Here is a 19,870-nt window from a genome sequence, read left to right on the forward strand (position 1 = left end):
GCGGTGCTGACACAGCCCGCTCCCAGACTACATATCTGTTCAGATCCTGCGATTTCTCTAGTGATACGTTCCTTACTCTTTCCTGATATATATATATATATATATATATATATATATATATATATATATATATATATATATATATATATATATATATATATATATATATATATATATATATATATATATATATATATATATATATATATATATATATATATATATATATATATATATATATATATATATATATATATATATATATGTTTCCGCCCTCGCCGTTAGAAGACGTTCCACGTCACGCTCGCGGTATTACAGGACGTGCTTCATAAGTTTGTCAAACGGGCCCCTCATTTCCTTTACCTTGTCTGCTAATAGCTTGACGAGGGTCTCGGTTCTGGCAGTCTTGTTGCCATAGGTAGCATACGAGGGCTCTCGCACAGTTTCCGCCCTCGCCGTTAGATGACGTTCCACGTCACGCTCGCGGTATTACAGGACGTGCTGCGTCCGCCGCTATGGACGAGGGTGGCGCTGGTAAACGCTCTCAAGGGTCGCTTACACCCAATAAACATAAATACCCACGAGAGCAGCAGATTGGACAGCCGTCGCCGTAGCTCAGTTGGTAGAGCACCGGACGCGATATTCGGAGGTCATGGGTTCAGATCCCACCGGCAGCATGGTTATTTTGTCTGCTGCTTTATAAGTAATTTTTTTAAGCGATTTATGAGTCTAAGTACTATAATATCCCACTGATAAGCACAACACATGAAAAAAATAACGTTCCCCTATGCACCTTGGTATCGGTGACTGTTGGCTCCCTTCATAAGTATATATATATATATATATATATATATATATATAGCCAAATGAAATGAGGGGCTCGTTTGACAAACATATGCATCAGTCACCAAAACCAAGGTGCATACGGGAAAGTTTCCCATATGCACCTTGGTTTAGGTGACTGTAGGCTTCCTTCATATATGTATACCTGCTGGTAGGTTTTTATGACGTCACAAGGTAATGTGACGTAGGTGGCAGGTGGACAATAAACAATGCAAAACTATGACCACACAATGCTAGCGCACTCCACGAGCCAACCGTAGTAGGTGGAAACTGGCAGGTAGCGGCTTCACTCGCGGACAAGACGGCTTTTTCACTAGTGAGGCATCTAGTGATAACGCATTAAATAAATCGCTTTCCCTTGGAGTATTAAACAAAAATTTTAAAATTAAAATTATTAATATCGCCGCGGCCTGTGCCTAGCCTCTGTATTCTACAATCCATTTGTGACAATATTTTTCGCTTACTTAAATAACCTGGAAACAAATTGGGTGCTGTCGGAAAGTGAGTACGAATGCTGTGTTGCGAAAAAAAAAATTGACAGTCAGCAGCACCCGGTGAAAACGAGCTCAGCCTTCTGCCTGAATCAGCGACGAAATTTATGAAGAAGCTGCCCTAGAAATCAAAATAATGAATTACCCTTTTTTAGCCGCGGGTGCTCTGACACTCACAGCTAACGTCCGCGCATACCTTTAAAGCTACCCAAAACTTGCGTCGTTACAAAAATTAACCTTTTCAAGGATGAAGCAATCTGCATGTCTCCCATTTTTGCTTATAGTGGAATCGCATTCATAAAGACTCTAGAAACTGCAATACATCCCTTCCAAGCCATTCCTACTACTGGTTTTATAGAATAAAAGGCCACAGATTTGCAGCGGTGAACTCGAGAAAATACCTCAAATTTGGCATGTATCCATGCCTCCGTCTTATTGCCTTATTTGTAAACTTGCATTAGAATAGAAAATTATTTCAAGAAGTATTATGATGCAGTTGACTGATACAGAAGGCTGAAAAGCTCAACAATTTTTCAAGTTCTAATTTTTCTGCCATCGTGGGTGTCGTCGAGCTGTACACCCGCGCTTGTAAAAACGCACAATATTCCAAGAAGGGCTATTAGCGAAAGAGAAAAACAGGCTGAATGGGTTGTTTCAAGGGCGGCAGTATTCAGCACGCAAAAATATGTCACGCAGGTGCAACGTTGTTGATTTGCCGGCACATGCAGTAAGTGGGACAACACTTGTTCCGCTTTCCTACAAAGGGCTACATATTCTTGTACTCTCTTAGTGCAAGCGAATTGGCATTATTCTCGTGAAGATAATAGTGTTCCTGTTGTTGACGTTATGCAAACCGAGCCATTTAAGGTAATTGCCGGTGTAATCGCTAACTCGTTATCTCAAATTATAAACCTAATGTGGCGACGTACATTATGGCAATATGCGAGGAACGCTAGGTAGTCTACCGAGTCAGCCCCCTTTTCTCCCTTCGCTCATTCCTCCCACCCCATCCTGCTTCGGAATTTCGCTGCTAAGACTGTCAATACCTCCAGCTGTTGAAATAGCTCACCCAGCTCCACTCTTGTTTTCCTGCTGGCAAGCGAAAGCAGCTTTCTCAGAAGCGCCAGCTGGATTTCCGCTCTGTAAACGGCCAGCATGTTGCTTGTGGCTGCACTTGGCTGGAAGGAAGAGCGCAAATAGCTGCGGATAAAACATGGCACGTGTTTGTATCCCACTACACTGTGATGTCGATGTTGAGGCGACAGGAATAAAATTGTGGAAACTGGTTCTGGGAATGCTATCACGCGCTGCGAAATCCTTCAATCCACTATTCTGCGCCAGCGCAGTGGGTTCTCGAGTTTGCGTGATCAGAAGAAAGGTACGGATTCGGATGTCGTGTTTTGACTGCGTCTGATATCCTTTCTTTCGAGTAGGTATGGTAGAGGCGCCCCGCCGCGGTGGCTCAGTGGTTAGGACACTCGACTACTGATCCGGAGTTCCCGGGTTCGAACCCGACCGCGGAGGCTGCGTTTTTATGGAGGAAAAACGCTAAGGCGCCCGCGTGCTGTGCGATGTCAATGCACGTTAAAGATCCCCAGGTGGTCGAAATTATTCCGGAGCCCTCCACTACGGCACCTCCTTCTTCCCTTCTTCTTTCACTTCCTCCCTTGTCCCTTCCCTTACGGCGCGGTTCAGGTGTCCAACGATATATGAGACAGATACTGCGCCATTTCCTTTCCCCCAAAACCAATTAATAATTAATAGTATGGTAGAGGCACGGAAAGGCCCGCCAACACGAAATATTTATCTGAGTGCAGAAGACACAAACATTGTGAAATCTATGAAAAAATATAGCAAGTATTTCAACATATTCATGTGTGAACTACAAGAACGAAACTTGATTTCGCAAATGTTGGTGACGTTTTTCAGTATATTCTACTGTGAGGTTGGCGCATGATAGCATTGGTCACTTACGCGCCATAAAACAGAACGCAACAGCACTACAACATTTTTCAGTGCAGCGGTTACGATTTCCCAGAACTCTCTTGAATGCAACGTTCACAAGGCAACCGATCTTCATCTATCCTGCTGAATGTTCTTGGGTACACCCAAGCGTTCCAGGATTTTCGGTTGAAAAGAACTCTCTTTCGGACAGTCCAAAAATCATCAATTCGAATAGGCGTTTGGAAATATATTTTTATTACGTGAAATATTTGCACTTCTACGCCAAACAAAACGAGATGCCTAAACAAAATACACAATATTAAGAAAAAATCTCAAAATAAAAATTCCCCTTCATAACATAATAGATAGCTGAAAATTGCTGAGTACGGAAGTAAAAAAAATACAGAATATACAAACTGTGCTAGAATTCCTCGTTTCTAACTCTTAGGCAAAAAAATTGGCAGTTTTATGTATAACGTTTTTTTTATGAGTGGTTTGTCGGACCAGCGTTTGCAGCTCAGGTCTATTCACGGTTCTTGTGCCACTCAATAAAACAGTTCCGGGAAGCGTTGAAACGCGAATGCACTTTACATTTGCTTGCAGGAAACAGTTGTTTTAACTTGGATTTTCGTCGCTTCGTAGCATATATGTTACAATATTTACGTTCATTCAATTTTAGCCACTCGTGGAGCAGGTGTTGTGCGGAGGGCGGTTGGGCAGTGCGAGATTGTTTAGCACCATCAAGATTGAAAAGCTGTTGCACCAATTCTTCCCTGCAAGTTAGGGGATAAAATGGAGCGCGTTTTTTTTTTTTTGCCAGATCTGGGATCTCGGGATGCAATTTACGGTACGTTGGGAATAAAATAAAACCATACATACATGCAATGCGAATGCAATGAAAGAAGTGGGTATTGCATTAGCGGACGCTACGCATTAGAACATTATAATATCCTATCATCTGGTCTAATTCATCCACCCCTACCATGAATGCCGACGTTGCTATCGTGAATCAACAATGGCTCCCTCAACTGCTTTCAAAACACATGATCTCTTGTTTTTTTTTTCTCCTTTCGCCTCATGTGTGATGGCGCAAAAGAGCTCTCTTTCAGAGCAAAAGCTCTACTACACTAGTCCGAACCAAAGTTCCTTTGCGTATTAACCGCAGCGGTGGCCAAGTGGTTGAGCATCCGCCTCGTATGCGGGAGGTGCGGGGTTCGATCCCCAGTGCCGCCGGGTACCCACCGGTGATACAATGGGTACAAGCTTTCCTCTGGTCTGGTGCTCGGCTTATTTAGGGTGAAATGCTTGGGAAATGGGTCTCTGACCCCACCTTGAGAAAAAGAAAAAATACCTTGTGACATGGCGCTCTTTGGCCATAGCTGCCCTTGCGCCATAAAAATCCATAATCATCATCCTTTGCGTATTGCCGCAGCCTCTAGCGGAGTAGCAGGTGGTTAGCAAAGGCGTCCCTAGCAACCTGATCTGCGTCTAGAAACAGGCGGTCGCAACGCAGAGCTCCGCGATTCGCCGCGGCGTAGCTCCACTGGGTAGGCTAAGATAGTATACAGGCGTATATAGTTAGTGTGGTTAACCATGATGATGTAATAGGATAGTAATGCGCATAATTAGTAGTAAACATAATAATGTCCACATGTAATACATCATTGGAGAGAGGAAGTTTAGCCTAATGAAGTAACACTAGTTAGACACATTAATTGCCGTAAATAATCAGTTGATATACATGTTGCTATAGCAACGGATTACTACAAGTGCTAAACACATGATGTTACCTTCAGATTGACCTCGAAAAAGATTTTGGCGAAATGTAAAAATAACGATGGGTTAACGGGTGATGTCATATGCGGCATAGCGCAATGTAAGTCACATGACTTAGCATGACAACAATCAGTACATTTAAAAGGCGCCTACCGAGGCTGCTTTCGCCACTGACGGTGGCGACATGGAGGGGAATGAAGACGCAGTCGCTTCGACGATCTCCGGTGGTGGCAGTTGTCCGGAACGCACTCAACGTCACAGACGCTAAGCCGCGTCTATTTTCCCGATACATCAAATCTTTCGCTCTCTAAACAGGTTCAACCGTAGTTAAACCACAGCTAATTTTTGCCGAAGATTGTATTGCTCGGAGCTACATCGATGTCCTGCACTGCCCAAGATTTCTTCGTACCCAACACGGCTAGCTGCGTTGGTTGAATTCGCCCAACTTTCGCCACCCACTTTCATTTTCCACCGCTGTCACTAATATTGGCCCTTTGAAACCAGCAGCAAGTCAACACGGTCGGGCACACCAAAAGCACTTCCAAACATCCGAAACACGTGACGTGGTTAATGAAATTGAAATAGATGTGAGCCCGTCACCTGAGAAGCACAGCGCAATCGCAGCGGCGAGCCCCCCCCATGAAGCGTTTGTCTGGACGATTCATTGGCGTCGCCCTCGGGGGACAAAAATTTGGCGCCTGTACACCTGTCTTGGTGAAAACTTATACGCGGCAAGAAGAACAATGTTACGCAGAGTGGTACGCACTGCCTCGGAGTTTTTTGTTGGTCATTCATTCATTGTCACACGGTGTGTTAGAGCAGGAATTTTGAGATTCCGCCCTGTTTGCCTTGGCCAAGCGTGCGTCTTTGTTATGAGGATGAACTGCGTTTCTATTTGGTTTTGCGCTCAGATAATCTTGGGGCTTTGTCCGAAGAGTTTGCTATTATCAGATGTGTAGTGCTGAATGTATCTTCCGGTCTGTTAGAAGTAGCGCCTTCCTGATGTTGTTGACAAGTTTTTTCTTGTGTGATAGGCTGCCGTGATACGGCTCGGGTGCTTCATAAAATGTAAGGGTTTGGGCGAATAAACCTCATTTTGCAAGTTGGCGCCTGTCCTGTTGTGTTCTTGTGCCTCTCTCGTCCTTGATCCTTTCGCGCCATCCTGACATCAAATACAGCTATGAACCAACTAGCCCAAACCAAAGTACTTCGTTAACATGCCAATTAAGAGCCAGATAATGAATTTTTATTCATGAGTTGTCCCCAGTGTTCCTTTAAATATATAAATAAATAATTGGTTTTTGGTGGAATGGAAATGGCGCAGTATCTGTCTCATATATCGTTGGACACCTGAACCGCGCCGTAAGGGAAGGGATAAAGGAGGGAGTGAAAGAAGACAGGAACGAATAGGTCCGTAGTGGAGGGCTCCGGAATAATTTCGACCACCTGGGGATCTTTAACGTGCACTGACATCGCACAGCACACGGGCGCCTTAGCGTTTTTCCTCCATAAAAACGCAGCCGCCGCGGTCGGGTTCCTTTAAAGATGGAGAGCACGTTCTCAGGACGACCACTCTGCTGCAAATGGTCAGTATATCCTCTCCACGTCTGCATATTTTCACGGTACAAGGCTTTATCGCTGTCGTTTATCACGACAGCGGCGTCATGCTTGCAGTGCCCAAAAAGCAAGCCTTATAGGTGCATGCAATGATGCACTTGCGGAACTCACACCTACTTTAATATTAAGGGCATGAACAGTGGAAGCCACAACGAAACCCATGTAACGGCAAATGTACACTGTCGTAAGCTAGTGCGCATGGGTTGAGGCGAGAGTACAGGTATTCGTTTGACTCCAGATATGTTTGCTTTTCTGTAACCTCACATTGAAGACATGCGTTTTCTGACGTGCGAAGTGCAACCCAAATGGGCACATTTTTGCCTGGTTCAGCTACTGCCGCATGTTTTCGAAAGTACTAAAATTAGCGTTGAACACGTAACGCGTTTACTGCGCGTAGCGCATGTATGGCGCTATGAACTACACTCGAATGTTGGCACATGCATTAGCGCGAGCCGCGATTTCTTGACGGCGTTCCTTTAGCAACGTACACCAAGTTTGCTGTGCAAATGTTTCCGCCGTGCTCCGGCAAACAGGGCCAAAAAGAAAAAACGCTAACGCAGGAATTTTACATCAAAACTTTTAGTGCAGCATCAACGGTAGCATGATTCTTGCAGTGCTATGACAGTATGGGTTTCAAGTACGGGTTCCCGCGGTGCTAAGGTGGCACCGTTGGCACGCAACTGCGGCGATCAAGTCGCGTTTTTAGACCAGTCTTGAAAAACTTTTGCTCTTTGAAACAGTAAAGCTGAGATAGAAACCCGATGAACGCAAGAAAAAGCTGACGGGTCGTTGAACACGCTACCCATGCGCCAACGGTTGTCTGCTCCGTAATGCTAAGTGATTAGGCATTTTAAAGCAAGCTGGTGCTACGTGTCATTCAGGATCGAGCGCCCCTTGCAGACAGCGCGGGTTCCCTATGGAGAAGTCCTAAGACACGCCGCTTCTCTTCGTACACAACTTACACAATCTCCACACTCCTGCATCAACGACGCACATATCCCGTACATGTAGCCGTTAGCATGTGATAATGTTCCATCTTTGGGCTATGAAGTTATACGTCATAGTGTACGACGTTGCAGCGCTGCGAAACAAAAAAACATGTAATAGCAGTGGCTTAAGTTCCCTGTACTTTCGTACCCTTTGTACCGAGCATCTGAACAAGGAGGACAAGTGGCCGTTTAGAAGTTTACAAGAGATGTTTCTCAGGTTACGTGAAAAATAGGTACACACACAACCCAACCAAACCGCATCTTCAGATGGTAGTCCTTTAGTTCCCACTAGAAGAAACTGCAACTCATATTAAGCTGAAACGCGAATGGTCATTTATTTCCACTGTGTCGGTTGTATTGTACAGAGGCATTACGAGGGAAGGGTGACGAGTACGAACAAGTTTTATAAAACAGTAATGGCAGGAATGCGCCACCAAGATGCATACAAATTCAAACAGTTACCAAGTTTCATTTCTACTCACATTCGCTTCGCACAATGAAAGAATGTGCATCGTTCTCTATTATGCTATGCTATTTGAGCTACAACAGATGGTGTTTTGCGTTACGGTAACGTACAAGGAGTACAAGATCTCCGCTTAGCCTATGACAAGGATCTTGCTCTGGAGAGTACGAACTACAAAATCGTTGTCATGGTTAGCGTGACGCGCGGTTGATCTTGAAATCGACGCTAATGCATGAACATAAATCATTCTTGTCTAGATCAGAGTATTAGCTGCATGATTTCATGACAGTGTATATTAACAGGGCAAACACGAAAAACTGCAACGTATGCAACAGGAGACTTACGGCTGATAAACGTAACGCTTATTGCTGAAACAGACTGAAACACTGGACGAAAACTGCAAACGAAGCACATCTCTAACTATCACATAACACGTTCATACTTGATAACTTTGTGCTTTCACCTCTGCTAACCAAACTGCACTGTCAAAGTTCACCACTAAAAATATTAACTAAGTTCAGAATCAAGGCAATATCTTAGGATGTTCACTTCCCGCACCGGGCAATTGAATGCACTGTAAAATTCCGGCATGCCCAAAACTGGAGCCAGGCAACGCAATCTCGCGTTCGCTCCTGGCCCGTTCTCGTCAGCTGTGTTGCAAGTCGTCAGGCAGAACCTCTGAAAGAAAGTCCGCTGCGCCAATTTCCATTCGAACTCGGATGTCGACATGTTTCCAGCGCCTCTGTACACATTCACCATGACACCGTGCGCGATCTTGACGGACCTCGCCCAGGCAAACAAATCCAGGGTCTGGCTGGGCGTTATGTGTTGGAACAAGGTGTGCAGCAATAGCGGTGCTTGCTGTTCGTGGCAGTGAACGAACGGGGCCACGTTCTCCGTGCTCCAGGTGAAAGCACTTCGAGGAGAAGGTAAACCTGCCTGGAACACGCTCCTCGCCAGCAAAGCGCCCACAGTGCCCAGGTCGAACTCGATGGGCACTTCTTCGCTCGAATAGGCGAAAGGAGCGTGCCGCAGTGCGGATGGTAAGACTACCGCGTTCAGCAAGGGAGAGTAAGCGCAGTCGCCCGTCGTCGCGTAGAGGTTCCGGACCATGTCTTCGAGGTAAGGGGGTGCAGACAAGCGCCGCGAAGATTCCAGCAACTTGAGGTTAACGTGCATATTACCGAACAACCCTTCGGGGTTGGTGGAGCCCGCGTGCTTGCTTTCTGAGCCGTTTGACAGCAGATCTGGTGTGCCGATCTCTGAGAGTAGCCGCACGCTTGACAGCGCAGACAGCGCGTGCAGTTTGTCGCTCTCCTCCATACCGAGGAGGGGCGGCCGGCTAGATGACATTTTGCGGATATGATCGAACATCGACTCCATTGAAGAATTCTCTGCTTCTCTGGTGCTGTCAAGAGCTGCGAGGCTGTTGAAGACTGCAGACCAGACGTTCGGTGGCATAACGTCTCGGCTAGCTTCTAGGCAGAACTGCGCAGCGTATCTGGGCTTCTTTCCAAAGAGCTCCTTTGCGTAGTAGAACTGACCGATTTCCATGAGAACGTGCACGAAGATATAGAGAAGGCCTAGGTGTAGCTTCTGTCTAAAGTACTCAAGCGTGGCCCTTATGGAGTTCAGTCCACTGCAGAAAACCTGCGATGTGCCAACGAGAGTCGAAGTTTCGGGCAAGATTGAGTTCACAAGATGGACAAAGTTGCCGCCCCCTACCAGCTGTTCGAGGGGTTTGCGGAGATCCGTTATGGTCGCCAGCACATGTGTAGGGTCCCCGGCGGACACTTTCTTGTCGAATTCAACTAGACGCAATGCGGTGGCGTTAATGTTGCGTGTCATGTGCGCAGGCAAGACCCTAAGAACGATAATAAGGATTTCTGCCACGAACTGCACGAACGTCGAGCTATGTGGCTGCTGCCTTAGCTTCTCTGCTAATGGCACCGCTTGCGTTATGTACAGGCTGACATTCTCGCTGCGGTGCTTAATGAGGCTCACTTGAAACATGGTGGAAATTCCTCTTATCAGGGACAACCTGACGACTGTTTGCAAGGCTTCCTTTACGTTTTTCAATTTGAGTACCTCAGCATCATTGCCAAAGGCTTCTGGCAGGTTTTCTTCGGCCAAGGTTGACGACGAAGCCAGGAACTTCAAGCAAGACTTGAAGATTGCGGCGAGCTGAGAGATTTCATGCAGGTTGGCATAGCCTTCCGCAGTCCTTTTGTGCTCTAGGAGCGCCAGCTGCACGGTATCGAGGCCGTTCCAAAAAGCAGCGTGGGCGAAGTCCACGCCCTTGTCGTGCTTACTGAGCCATACATTGCAGACGTGGTGGTAGAAGTCGTCGCACGGGTCTACAGCGGCGTCCATAAGAGCTTCGAGGTCGGTGGCCGCTCGCCTGCAGTAGGAGCTGGAGCAGGTTCCGGGCAGTGTGTTAGGGGTGGGCATCAGGAGCATGAGCAGGAGTAACACACTAGCCAGAGTCGCCAAAACGAATAGGCTGGCGCGGAACGTCGGTGATCGGAGTGTCAAATCGGTGAGCGAGGTGGTGACAGCAAATTCATGCAGCATCTTTTTTCCAACTGCGAGGAAGAGAACAGAGATAGTAGAGTAGAATTATAACCTACCTTTCCACGTGCACACAGCCTCTTTTGGACATTACTTGGTACCATACCTCGAGCAACGCCGTACTTACACTATTCAGAATGCTAAAAAAATTGACCTGATACGGCTCACCCCTAAAGACGTAGTAATATATAATTAGTGACAACAAGCACGTCGAATGCCCACATAGTTATCGCCTCATCGCACTGATCGGCTGACCAGCCAACTGACCTTTCTAGTGAAACATACAGTAAAACAACTCGAAAGAATTTTATTCATTTAGTCCTATCCCATGAGTATTATCTCCGCTCCTTTCTCGGCTAGGAAAAGTGCTTTTTTATCGGAAAGATGGTATTTGAAATGGTCAGTTTGCTTCCTCTATAAATTTTCTAAAATCGAGACTATGAGCATGGCGCATGAGTACAGCAGTTAGGAAGAAGAAAGAACCGTCAAAAGACCCCAGGGAAGCCGCTGCGTTGATAGAATGTCTTAAATATGGTTACCGGACGTGTAATATATGTTCCTTCTGGCAATATTTAAGATAATAACAAAACAATAATACGCAATGGCTGGCAGGTTGATTGTGCATACTTGAAACTACAGCGCAGTAGCAGCACGCACAAGAAAACAAAAGGACGCAAACACAGGCGCTGACAACTGATTTTTTATTCAGCGAAACATAGACAATATATATAAAACAGTTGTAGTGGTAATCAGATGCAGTCTAAGTGACATGGTGTAAAAGACCATAAAAGGGACAATAACATAACAACGTAATAAGGCTATCGCGTTCGTGGCCATTTACACCATGTGATGTTGACTGCATGTGATTACCACTGCCACTGGTTTCATATATATTGTGTATGCTACCTTTTCTTGTCTTGTATGTGTTGCTACTGCGCTGCAGTCTTAAGTAAACAAAACGTTATATACAGAAACTTCTTTCAAGTCCAGGAAGTAGAGTATACATATACACTATGCGACAAGACTAGGAGGTTGGACTTTAAAATTTTTACTACAAGTTTGAATACAGTCGCTAGCTAACTCTCGAACTTCTCAAACCATGTTGCTACATGTGCTATCCCAGTTTACATGCGCTTTACCGACGCGTTCAGAACTTGGTCTCAACCTCCCGCGAATTCATGACAGACGTTGTTATGGCTTCTGTGCAATCAGCCATACTGCACAGCCACTCTACTCTCTTTGTCAGCGTTCTGGTTCCTCACGTCCAGTTGTTTTGAATTGAAGTCAACACTGCCGAAGACTCGTCTGGTCAAGGGCTGGATTCATTTCAGGAACAATATGATGCCATTTGTGTCCTTTCGTCGCGACCCTTTTAAACAGCATTGAAAAAGATATATAGTTCATCGTCTTAGTAGATTGTGAACCGAATGTCGTTCTTGGGCGTTTTGGTCCGCCCCTTCCATTCTAGTTATTTAGGAACGCCACACTCACAGGCCTTATCTTCTTTACAACTCGTTCCACCAGGCTTGCTCAAGCGCCCCGTCACGGCGTAACTTGTAAAAACGCGCCTAGAATATTTTCGCTAAACCAGAAGACCCAAATTTCTTGACTTCCTCAAATGCGTCGTACACTTTTTGTATGCTGTGATCCCAACAACTGAAGTTATTAGACACCATTTGCATACCGCGTATCGTGTTACCGTTACCGGTACCGGAGTACCGGAGTACCGGGAGCCCGCGCGCCGCCAATGCGCATGCGCAAATCGCCTTGACGGCGCCAGGTGGCGCCATGTACCCGGCAGCTGAGCGTATGCCTGCAGTATGGGGACGAATCGGGGCGTACTCACCGGTGGTAGGTGGGCTCCCGGTACTCCGGTAACTGCAACGGTAACATGGTACACGGTATAAAAGTGTCCATTAAAACAGCGCCTGCTGGGTCGAGGACAACCTGGAGAGCCTGCTTGCCGACATCTCGTTACCGTCCTCTACGCACCTAAAGTGAACGAGTCAGCTACATGGGTCCTCCTGTCTTACGACGAACATGAGGCTCACGTTGCTGTCTTCAAGTTATAGATTCAGATAGTGAACGTCGTAGACACGCTAGGAAAGCAAAGAGATCCGTGGGTCGCTGCAAGATTCCGTGCTGGAAAGATGTTTACCCGTGTATTGGGACAGCGGCAATTTGAGCAGAGAACTCAAGACGCCCATCTATGATGCAAGAACACTTCGTCCGGTGAGATTCCCAAACAGGTGGAATCAACGCATATAACCATATGTAGTAAACGGCACTGCCAAGGAAAGTAAGCGGCAGTAAATCCCGTATCGTGAACCGTTACCAATTGATAGCGAATTATTGCAGTGACAGTAGTTTTCCACACACATACAAATTATGCCTAGCGCATAAATTGGAACCTACTTAGTACTACTTTTTTTAGCATTTCACTAACTGAGTGGCCAAAGCTTAATTGTGTTTGTGTATTAATCTCTGGCTTTGGACTGTTCGGGGAACTGCGGTAGTAATGCTCCACGTCATCGACCCATGAACATTATCGCGTCCCGAGGGTCATTGCGCAGCTTTGGTCTTCCCTGTAGCCCACAATAAAACGAACTCAGGCAAAATCTTTCCTCGAAACAAATCCCAGCCTCTCATTTCTACTTTCTCAAAAAGCCTGTGACAGTCGCTAACTATTTTACTTGGTACAAGTTTCAACATGTTCACTCGACCATACTGAATGAAATATTTTGTCTTTCGTTTTGGACGATGCGGGAGTTCCATAAGAAGCAATAAATGGCTTTAAATTTTTCGGCTGCCACCCACCAACAAGTACTGTCTTACATTTTTCAACTGCGGTTTGCTACAAATAAAATTTGAGCGGAATTTTTTCTTCGCTAATACCGCAATGGAGGAAACAGCTCTGTAATACTTCTGGAAAACCTAACCTCCTCAAATAAACACTTCATCAGGCCTCTTGTTAAAAACATTTTCCTTCAAAAAGACAAAACCAGCTAAAAAAAATTTTATTCCGTTTTCTGCGGTCACTTACACGAGTAGAAAGGCAGCGACCGCGACCAGATAAGCTGGGTATCGATAGGTGAATGACATAATTTCTTTATCACTGCAATCAAGCGTGTTCCCAGGCGCACGTACAGCGGACCGACGACTTGAGCGCGATTGCTTGCCCGGGCTCAGCTTCGGCGGGCTGTGGAGCTCGATCTGTGGCGTCCGGGGGTTTCGCTGCGGGTTTTGAGTCCTGAACAGAAACAGTCGCTGGTAAGGGAACGTTTTCAGCAGAAACAAATTCGCGGTTTGCTCATACTCGCAGTAAGGTCGAGCTACATTGTTTAAGGCTGGACTGGGTCTATATTTTTTGAATGGTTGGTTAGAAAGACGACTGGGTTTAAATTTTGAAATACGATGTTTCGGCGTACGTATTCATTTACGGCTGGATTTTAAAGCTCACAAATCAATACGATATGCAAGCATTTTTAATTAGCCTGTCGCCAGACGCGGTAGCTCAGTTCGGCAGCTGTTCCCAAGGTCGCGGGATCGAATCCTGGCCGCGGCATCAGCATTTCTATGGAGGCGAAATGCACTAACGACGCGTGCTGTGCGCTTTCAGCGCACGTGGTCTCCATTAAACCGGAATCCTCCCCCATGGCGTCCCTCGTAGCGTCCCTGATACCACGGAAATTTTATCTCCCAAGAAGAATAGATTAGGGGAGGGATAAGGGCGTGCGCTAAAGAAAAAGAGCAGTCAGTTTCATCTTCATAGTCCGGATAAATAGGCCAAAGAGTGATGGCGAACGCACTGGTGGCCTACAGCTCAAAAGTAGACGTAATCCGATATCGTACATCTGCATATCATTAAAAAAGGCAGCTGTGTGTAGAAGAAATTCTTACGAACCAGCTTAAGGAAACACATGCGCGTTTAATTTAGTGATAACAAGTGGACTTTACGACTTTCTTCTCGGCTATTTTTTCTCAGAAATTTAGGTCGGCATGATGCTGTCGACCTACATTTCGCACAATAGCTATAACATAATATATATTCCTACATAAAACTCGCGTCTCCTGAAGCAACAAAGAGAACGTAATGCTTAAAGTCAATTTCACCTAGTGTTTATTAAGTTCCGGGGGGCCACTGTAATAGATCCTGCATTTATATACACGAGTTTTCGCGTACTCATAATCAAAGACGGTTGTTTCATAGGCTATGGAAGCACTCAAGCACACCAGATGCTGAAAGGGAGCAGACGCCCACATGCTCAAGCTAAACTCTGCACTTATTTCCGAAGAAAGGTGCAGGAACGCTTCAATCAAGAAAACAACAAATTCTAATATTGGCGCAATATTCTAAAGACAAAGTAAACGATAATGCTCCTGATGATCGATGTGCGCAAAACATAAGACAATCCACGTACACGAAATAAACACCAGTACAGGCGCAACGCTAACAGCTGTTTTGTTTTCCTTAAAACAACGCATATATATACCTTTTGTCACACATGCGCAAGCGAACTAAAAATCACCATTCAATCATGCACCACCCAGACCCAACAGAAGTATTATCAAAGTAAACGAGTTTGGAGCTCCTCGCCTCTGGCCCGTTCTGAAGAGGCTGCTCCTATCTCGTAACGATACAAAACTCATTGGGATGAATTAGTGATAGCAGTAGTACAGTTGTTGGGGGCTAATGGCTCAAAGACAAGTCTGGCCTTAACGAGCTAACCCTGAGCCAAAATGTTAGTAGTGATGATTAATGCTCGATGTCTAAAACACGAACTGGCTGCGTGGCCCCATCCTGCACTGAGCTGCACAGGTGTCTTAAAACCAGACGCGAAGATTGCCAGCTCTTACGTCCAGTCTCTCTTTGCTGGCCATGCCGTGGACATCCTTTGGGATGCATACGTGGCCCTCAGGCACAGCGGGCACCTCCGGAGTGTGCAGCGATGTCGGGCCCACGGCATTAGGGTTCGTGGGTGCTCCGTGAGCATCGTCCAGCCGGCAAGAAGGGAAGGCCTGGTCGGGCGCTGAAGTTTCTGGAACTTTATCGGGCGCGACCACTTCCGCAGTCTTTCCATTTACTTCTACAAATCCGGAGGTAAAGAAGGTGTTCGCTTAAACTTAACAGCGCTGCGTTTAGGAAGGTCAGCAGGAATTTATTTCACGGAATCAGGGAATAAAAAAATAACAGCGGGGTAATAATTGCATAATCTGTGACAGGCATGTGAACATCGGCCGGCAGCTCGTGAAAGAATGGGCAAAGGAAGATGAAGAAGCGAATTGAAAAGGCAATAAAGAAGAAAAGGCGAAGAGGCAGAAAGAATGGTTAGAACTCTACGTATACGAGGTGCCTGCTTCTAACTTCTAAAAGTTATTTACACACTGAAAACGTACTGTCCTTTTCATGTTTCCTTGCCGTCTGCTTTGCTGTTGGTCTATACTACCTAGTCCGGTAGCCCCCTTTGCACCTCACAACTGTGAAAGGGTCACTGACAGCGTTCTACTTTCCCTCCGTAAATTCTGAGCTATGTGGAATGAAGCATGGGCCGCACTACGAGCAGGAGCAAACCTACAGAAGAAGGAACCTTTGAACAGGCAATGGAATGCATGATACTATTTCTTACTACTCAGTTATTTGTCTATAATATTACGCTCGCGCTCTTCCTCCGGGCACTGCAAATAACAGCGGGCGTCGCTTATAGTGACAAAAAATGGCTTTACCGACTAAATCCCTGCCTCGTGCGCGCTTAAACACTGCACAGGAGTGGCATTCTGGGTCGGTTTACTTTTCACTGCGTTTGCGAAGCATTCGAGTTTTCTACGTTCTGCGAAATAAATGCAAGCGCTTATTGTCTAAGGCAAGGCAATACTGAGCCAAGAGCAGAGAGTTTTATATTGGAAGGAATGATAACGGCATCTTTCGCGCGTGTAATACGAGAGCTCTAGTGGCCCTTGTTTTTGCGTTTTCATTCTATCCCTGCCAAAGAAATCGCGCCAGTCATCTTCTTTAGAAATCTTGTCTCTTTGGCACTGTAGCACAATTGTGGTTTTTTCGTTTGCGTTGATGCAAACAAACAAGTGCAGCCTTTTTCAAAACTATGCATCCAATGGGATTTGCGTCTGAGCTTTCCAGAGCAGCTCATTTTTCGTCCCCACATACACTAATCTCCCGAAGGTGGGAGGAACTCGCGTTCCCATCCCTCCCAAACTTATCACAGACAAGTCTGCTATAAAGCCCAGCAAAACACGCCTCAAACACAAGCCCATGTGCTGCATATTTTTGACGGACGCTGTACTTCACCTGAACGTGATGCTAAACAAAATGCATTGACAAATGTCACCTATTTATGAAATATCCACGTGATAAAAACGCTAGTTTTGCAAACAGCAATATATGCGCTTGTTTTCCTAAGTGACCTAATTACCCTAAGCAAGGGGAGTAGTACAAAACAAGAAAATTTTAGACTCTCAAAGAAGTAGTGCCACGTGCACGAGCAAGCTATACAACTCATTATCCCATTCCCAGCATAACTGTGCTTCGCTGATAAGCCCTAAAGCCTGCGAATTACTTGAGTGATAACCGAAATGTGCCCCAGCCCTAAATGGCTCCACGTGCAAGCTGTCTAGACCAGAACAATGCACACACGCATGCCAACTTGTCTAACCTGCTGCTCTGGTTGCCTTGAAAAGGCGAATAACTATTCGCGTGAATATGAACGAGCTATCGGTTGGGTGTGAAAGGAATTGCAAAATGAATTTTGACATTCGCTTACCAGCGCATGCCAGGAGACCAAAGTGGTATAGTCTGAGTGAAATCAGCACCAGAAATAAGACATTTTGCGGAAAAACGCAGGGCCATGTTGACAGTGCCCAAAGCACCTCGGTCACACTAGTCGCAGAGTTCAAATTCAAAGACGAAAGCATATTCCGCGGCCAATTTGAATAATTTACCGTGCATCAGCTCCCTCCAGTGCGCCGAAGCGTCACCTATAGTCTTCGCACTATGCCTATTAGTCACGTCTCAGAAAATAAACGAGCGCCGGGAAGAAAACCTCAGTCTGTTGGCCAACGTTTATTGTCTTTCTGGGCGCCAGGACGAAGACAAGTTCTCCATACGAAACAGTGGCTGATGGACTGAAGCTTCCCTTCCAACCGTCTTTTGTTTTGTGCCGTCAAGAATGCCATCTTCCGTGCCAGCTGTTTGCAATTAAGTGGGTAGTTATCTGTTAAATTGAGCTAGCGACGCGACAGTCTACACCTCGAAACAATGGTACAGCTAGCATGCTAGGTTTCGAAACATGGTGTGTTTCAAAAAGGGGGGGGGGGGGTCTAATTGTTAAGACACGCTAATAGAGGTAACGCAACGACACATGAGCTATTCCAACGCTATGTCATGCTGTGCTGTGCTACGCTATGCTATGACATGCTATGCTATGCTATGCTATGTTTGCGTTTGCTATGCTTACGTATGCCATGCTTACGCTGAGGAGGCTGCTGAGCACTTTCGATTAAGTGAACATCTGGCTCTGGTGACGTGGTCGGCGTGCTTTCCCGGTTAGTCGGCTGCTCACTGTCGGCTGGCCAGCCAGCGTTGCTCACTGTGGTGCATGCCGCGTCGGGCTTCTCCAAGTCTCGATTCCGGGACTTCTTCCGGTGGCGTCTTGGCCGCGCCTTCTTCCTGCTGCCCCCGTGGCTCCGGCTCCGCGTACGGATCCCTGTGGACTGGAGCGTGGCGGTGCGGCTCTCTGGGAGGAGTTCGCTCTGGAGCACGAAATCGGCACGGTCCTTGCGTGCGGCCTCATAACAGAGAGATTCGCCGAGTTGGACATTGGCTGTGGTCGCCTCCATGCTCAAGAGGACGGCGCAATCACTCCTCGTTCTTCGCCTTCTTCTTCCACTTCATTTGCATCCGCGAGAGGTGCGTAAATTCTGCAATGCCCGGGCAAAGGAAATGTTGAAAAAATTTATGAACGTCTTTCATTGCGTCACTACTAGTCCTTACGTCGCGGAAATAAAAAAAAAACTTGTTGATTTATTAAGAAAGGTGTAAGGGTGGACGAGAAAACGGCACACTCATACTACGTCACTTGCAATAAATCAATTATTATTAATTATTATTAACACGCATACTACGTCACTTGCAATAAATCAATAGCAATATCCTAAATTATTCAATCGCTTCCCTACCTGGCAGTATGGGCACTGAAATTTCAGGTTGTATGTCTGTTAGGGTCAGGTTATCCTATGCGTTATAAAGAAGTAAAAGTAGAGCGATGTATTCGCATGCGCATAGGAGAAGGATATAGCTCCTTGCTTAACGGACACGGTATGCTACGTGTAGTATGTTTTGCATGCTTAGAACGATACACATGCTTCTGCGACGGGGACCCGTAGCACTTAGCGTCCGTTAAGCAAGGAGTTATACAGGGTGTCCAGGCTAACTTAAGCCAAGGGTTAAAAAAGAAGATATTTGAGGTAGGCCAGGGAAACCGCTTACATACATCTACAAACCGGCTTGCGCATCATAGGCAATTTTTTGTTTTGCAATTAATTAGTTAGCAATTAAGATCATTTTTCTAAATGCGTAAATATCGACTTTAGAAAGCAAATGTGAAGAGCAAAGTTGGAGAGCACCTTCAGAAACCCCCATTCCATTTATTTGCGATAACGAAAGCCTCACGTGTATCTTATTTCCGAGCTCCAAATAAAGCCCCCGAAATATAAAAAAATCACGTGACTAGCGCATCCGCGCGCCACTATTGTGCTGCTCTCAATCCTGGCTTGAGTGAATGAAATCAGCTGCTGGCATGGAGCGACTACCCCGGTGCTCCGACAGGCCGATATGTCGACGGTGGTGGCGCGACGCCCGCGAGAGCCAGTCTGCAAGCGTGACGGTGCAATGAAACAAGATAACAACAACAAAACAACAAGACAAAGGGCCTACAACGGTCCATATCAAAGGAACAGTCACATTATTCAGACCAAAAACATTGTAACTGCTAATAAGGCTGAAGAAAATGGAAGATTTTCAATGCGGAAAAAATTGAGTCGGTTATGATGAGAGGTAAAAAGTCAGAAGCTCCGCACTTTTACCTCGTCAATGAGAACAAAAGGATTTCCGTAAAGGAAGGAAAGCGAATGTTAAAAGCACAACGGCAAAATACGAAAACTAC

At 45.9% G+C, this 19,870-nt stretch overlaps 1 protein-coding gene across 1 annotated transcript; it reads right to left on the reverse strand.

The window, feature by feature from the left end:
• Positions 1 to 8,630: 8,630 nt before the first annotated feature.
• LOC144094510 (uncharacterized) lies at positions 8,631 to 18,548 on the reverse strand. The gene is made up of 4 exons (XM_077628431.1): positions 18,179 to 18,548; positions 15,552 to 15,781; positions 13,842 to 13,944; positions 8,631 to 10,708 (listed from the first exon to the last, which is right to left on the reverse strand). The coding sequence occupies exons 1-4, from the start codon at positions 18,543 to 18,545 to the stop codon at positions 8,631 to 8,633; spliced, it is 2,778 nt and encodes a 925-aa protein (XP_077484557.1). The 5' UTR covers positions 18,546 to 18,548.
• Positions 18,549 to 19,870: the final 1,322 nt, after the last annotated feature.

Source organism: Amblyomma americanum, chromosome 6 (assembly GCF_052857255.1).
Source record: "Amblyomma americanum isolate KBUSLIRL-KWMA chromosome 6, ASM5285725v1, whole genome shotgun sequence".
In the NCBI taxonomy this organism is placed as follows: Eukaryota; Metazoa; Arthropoda; class Arachnida; order Ixodida; family Ixodidae; genus Amblyomma; species Amblyomma americanum.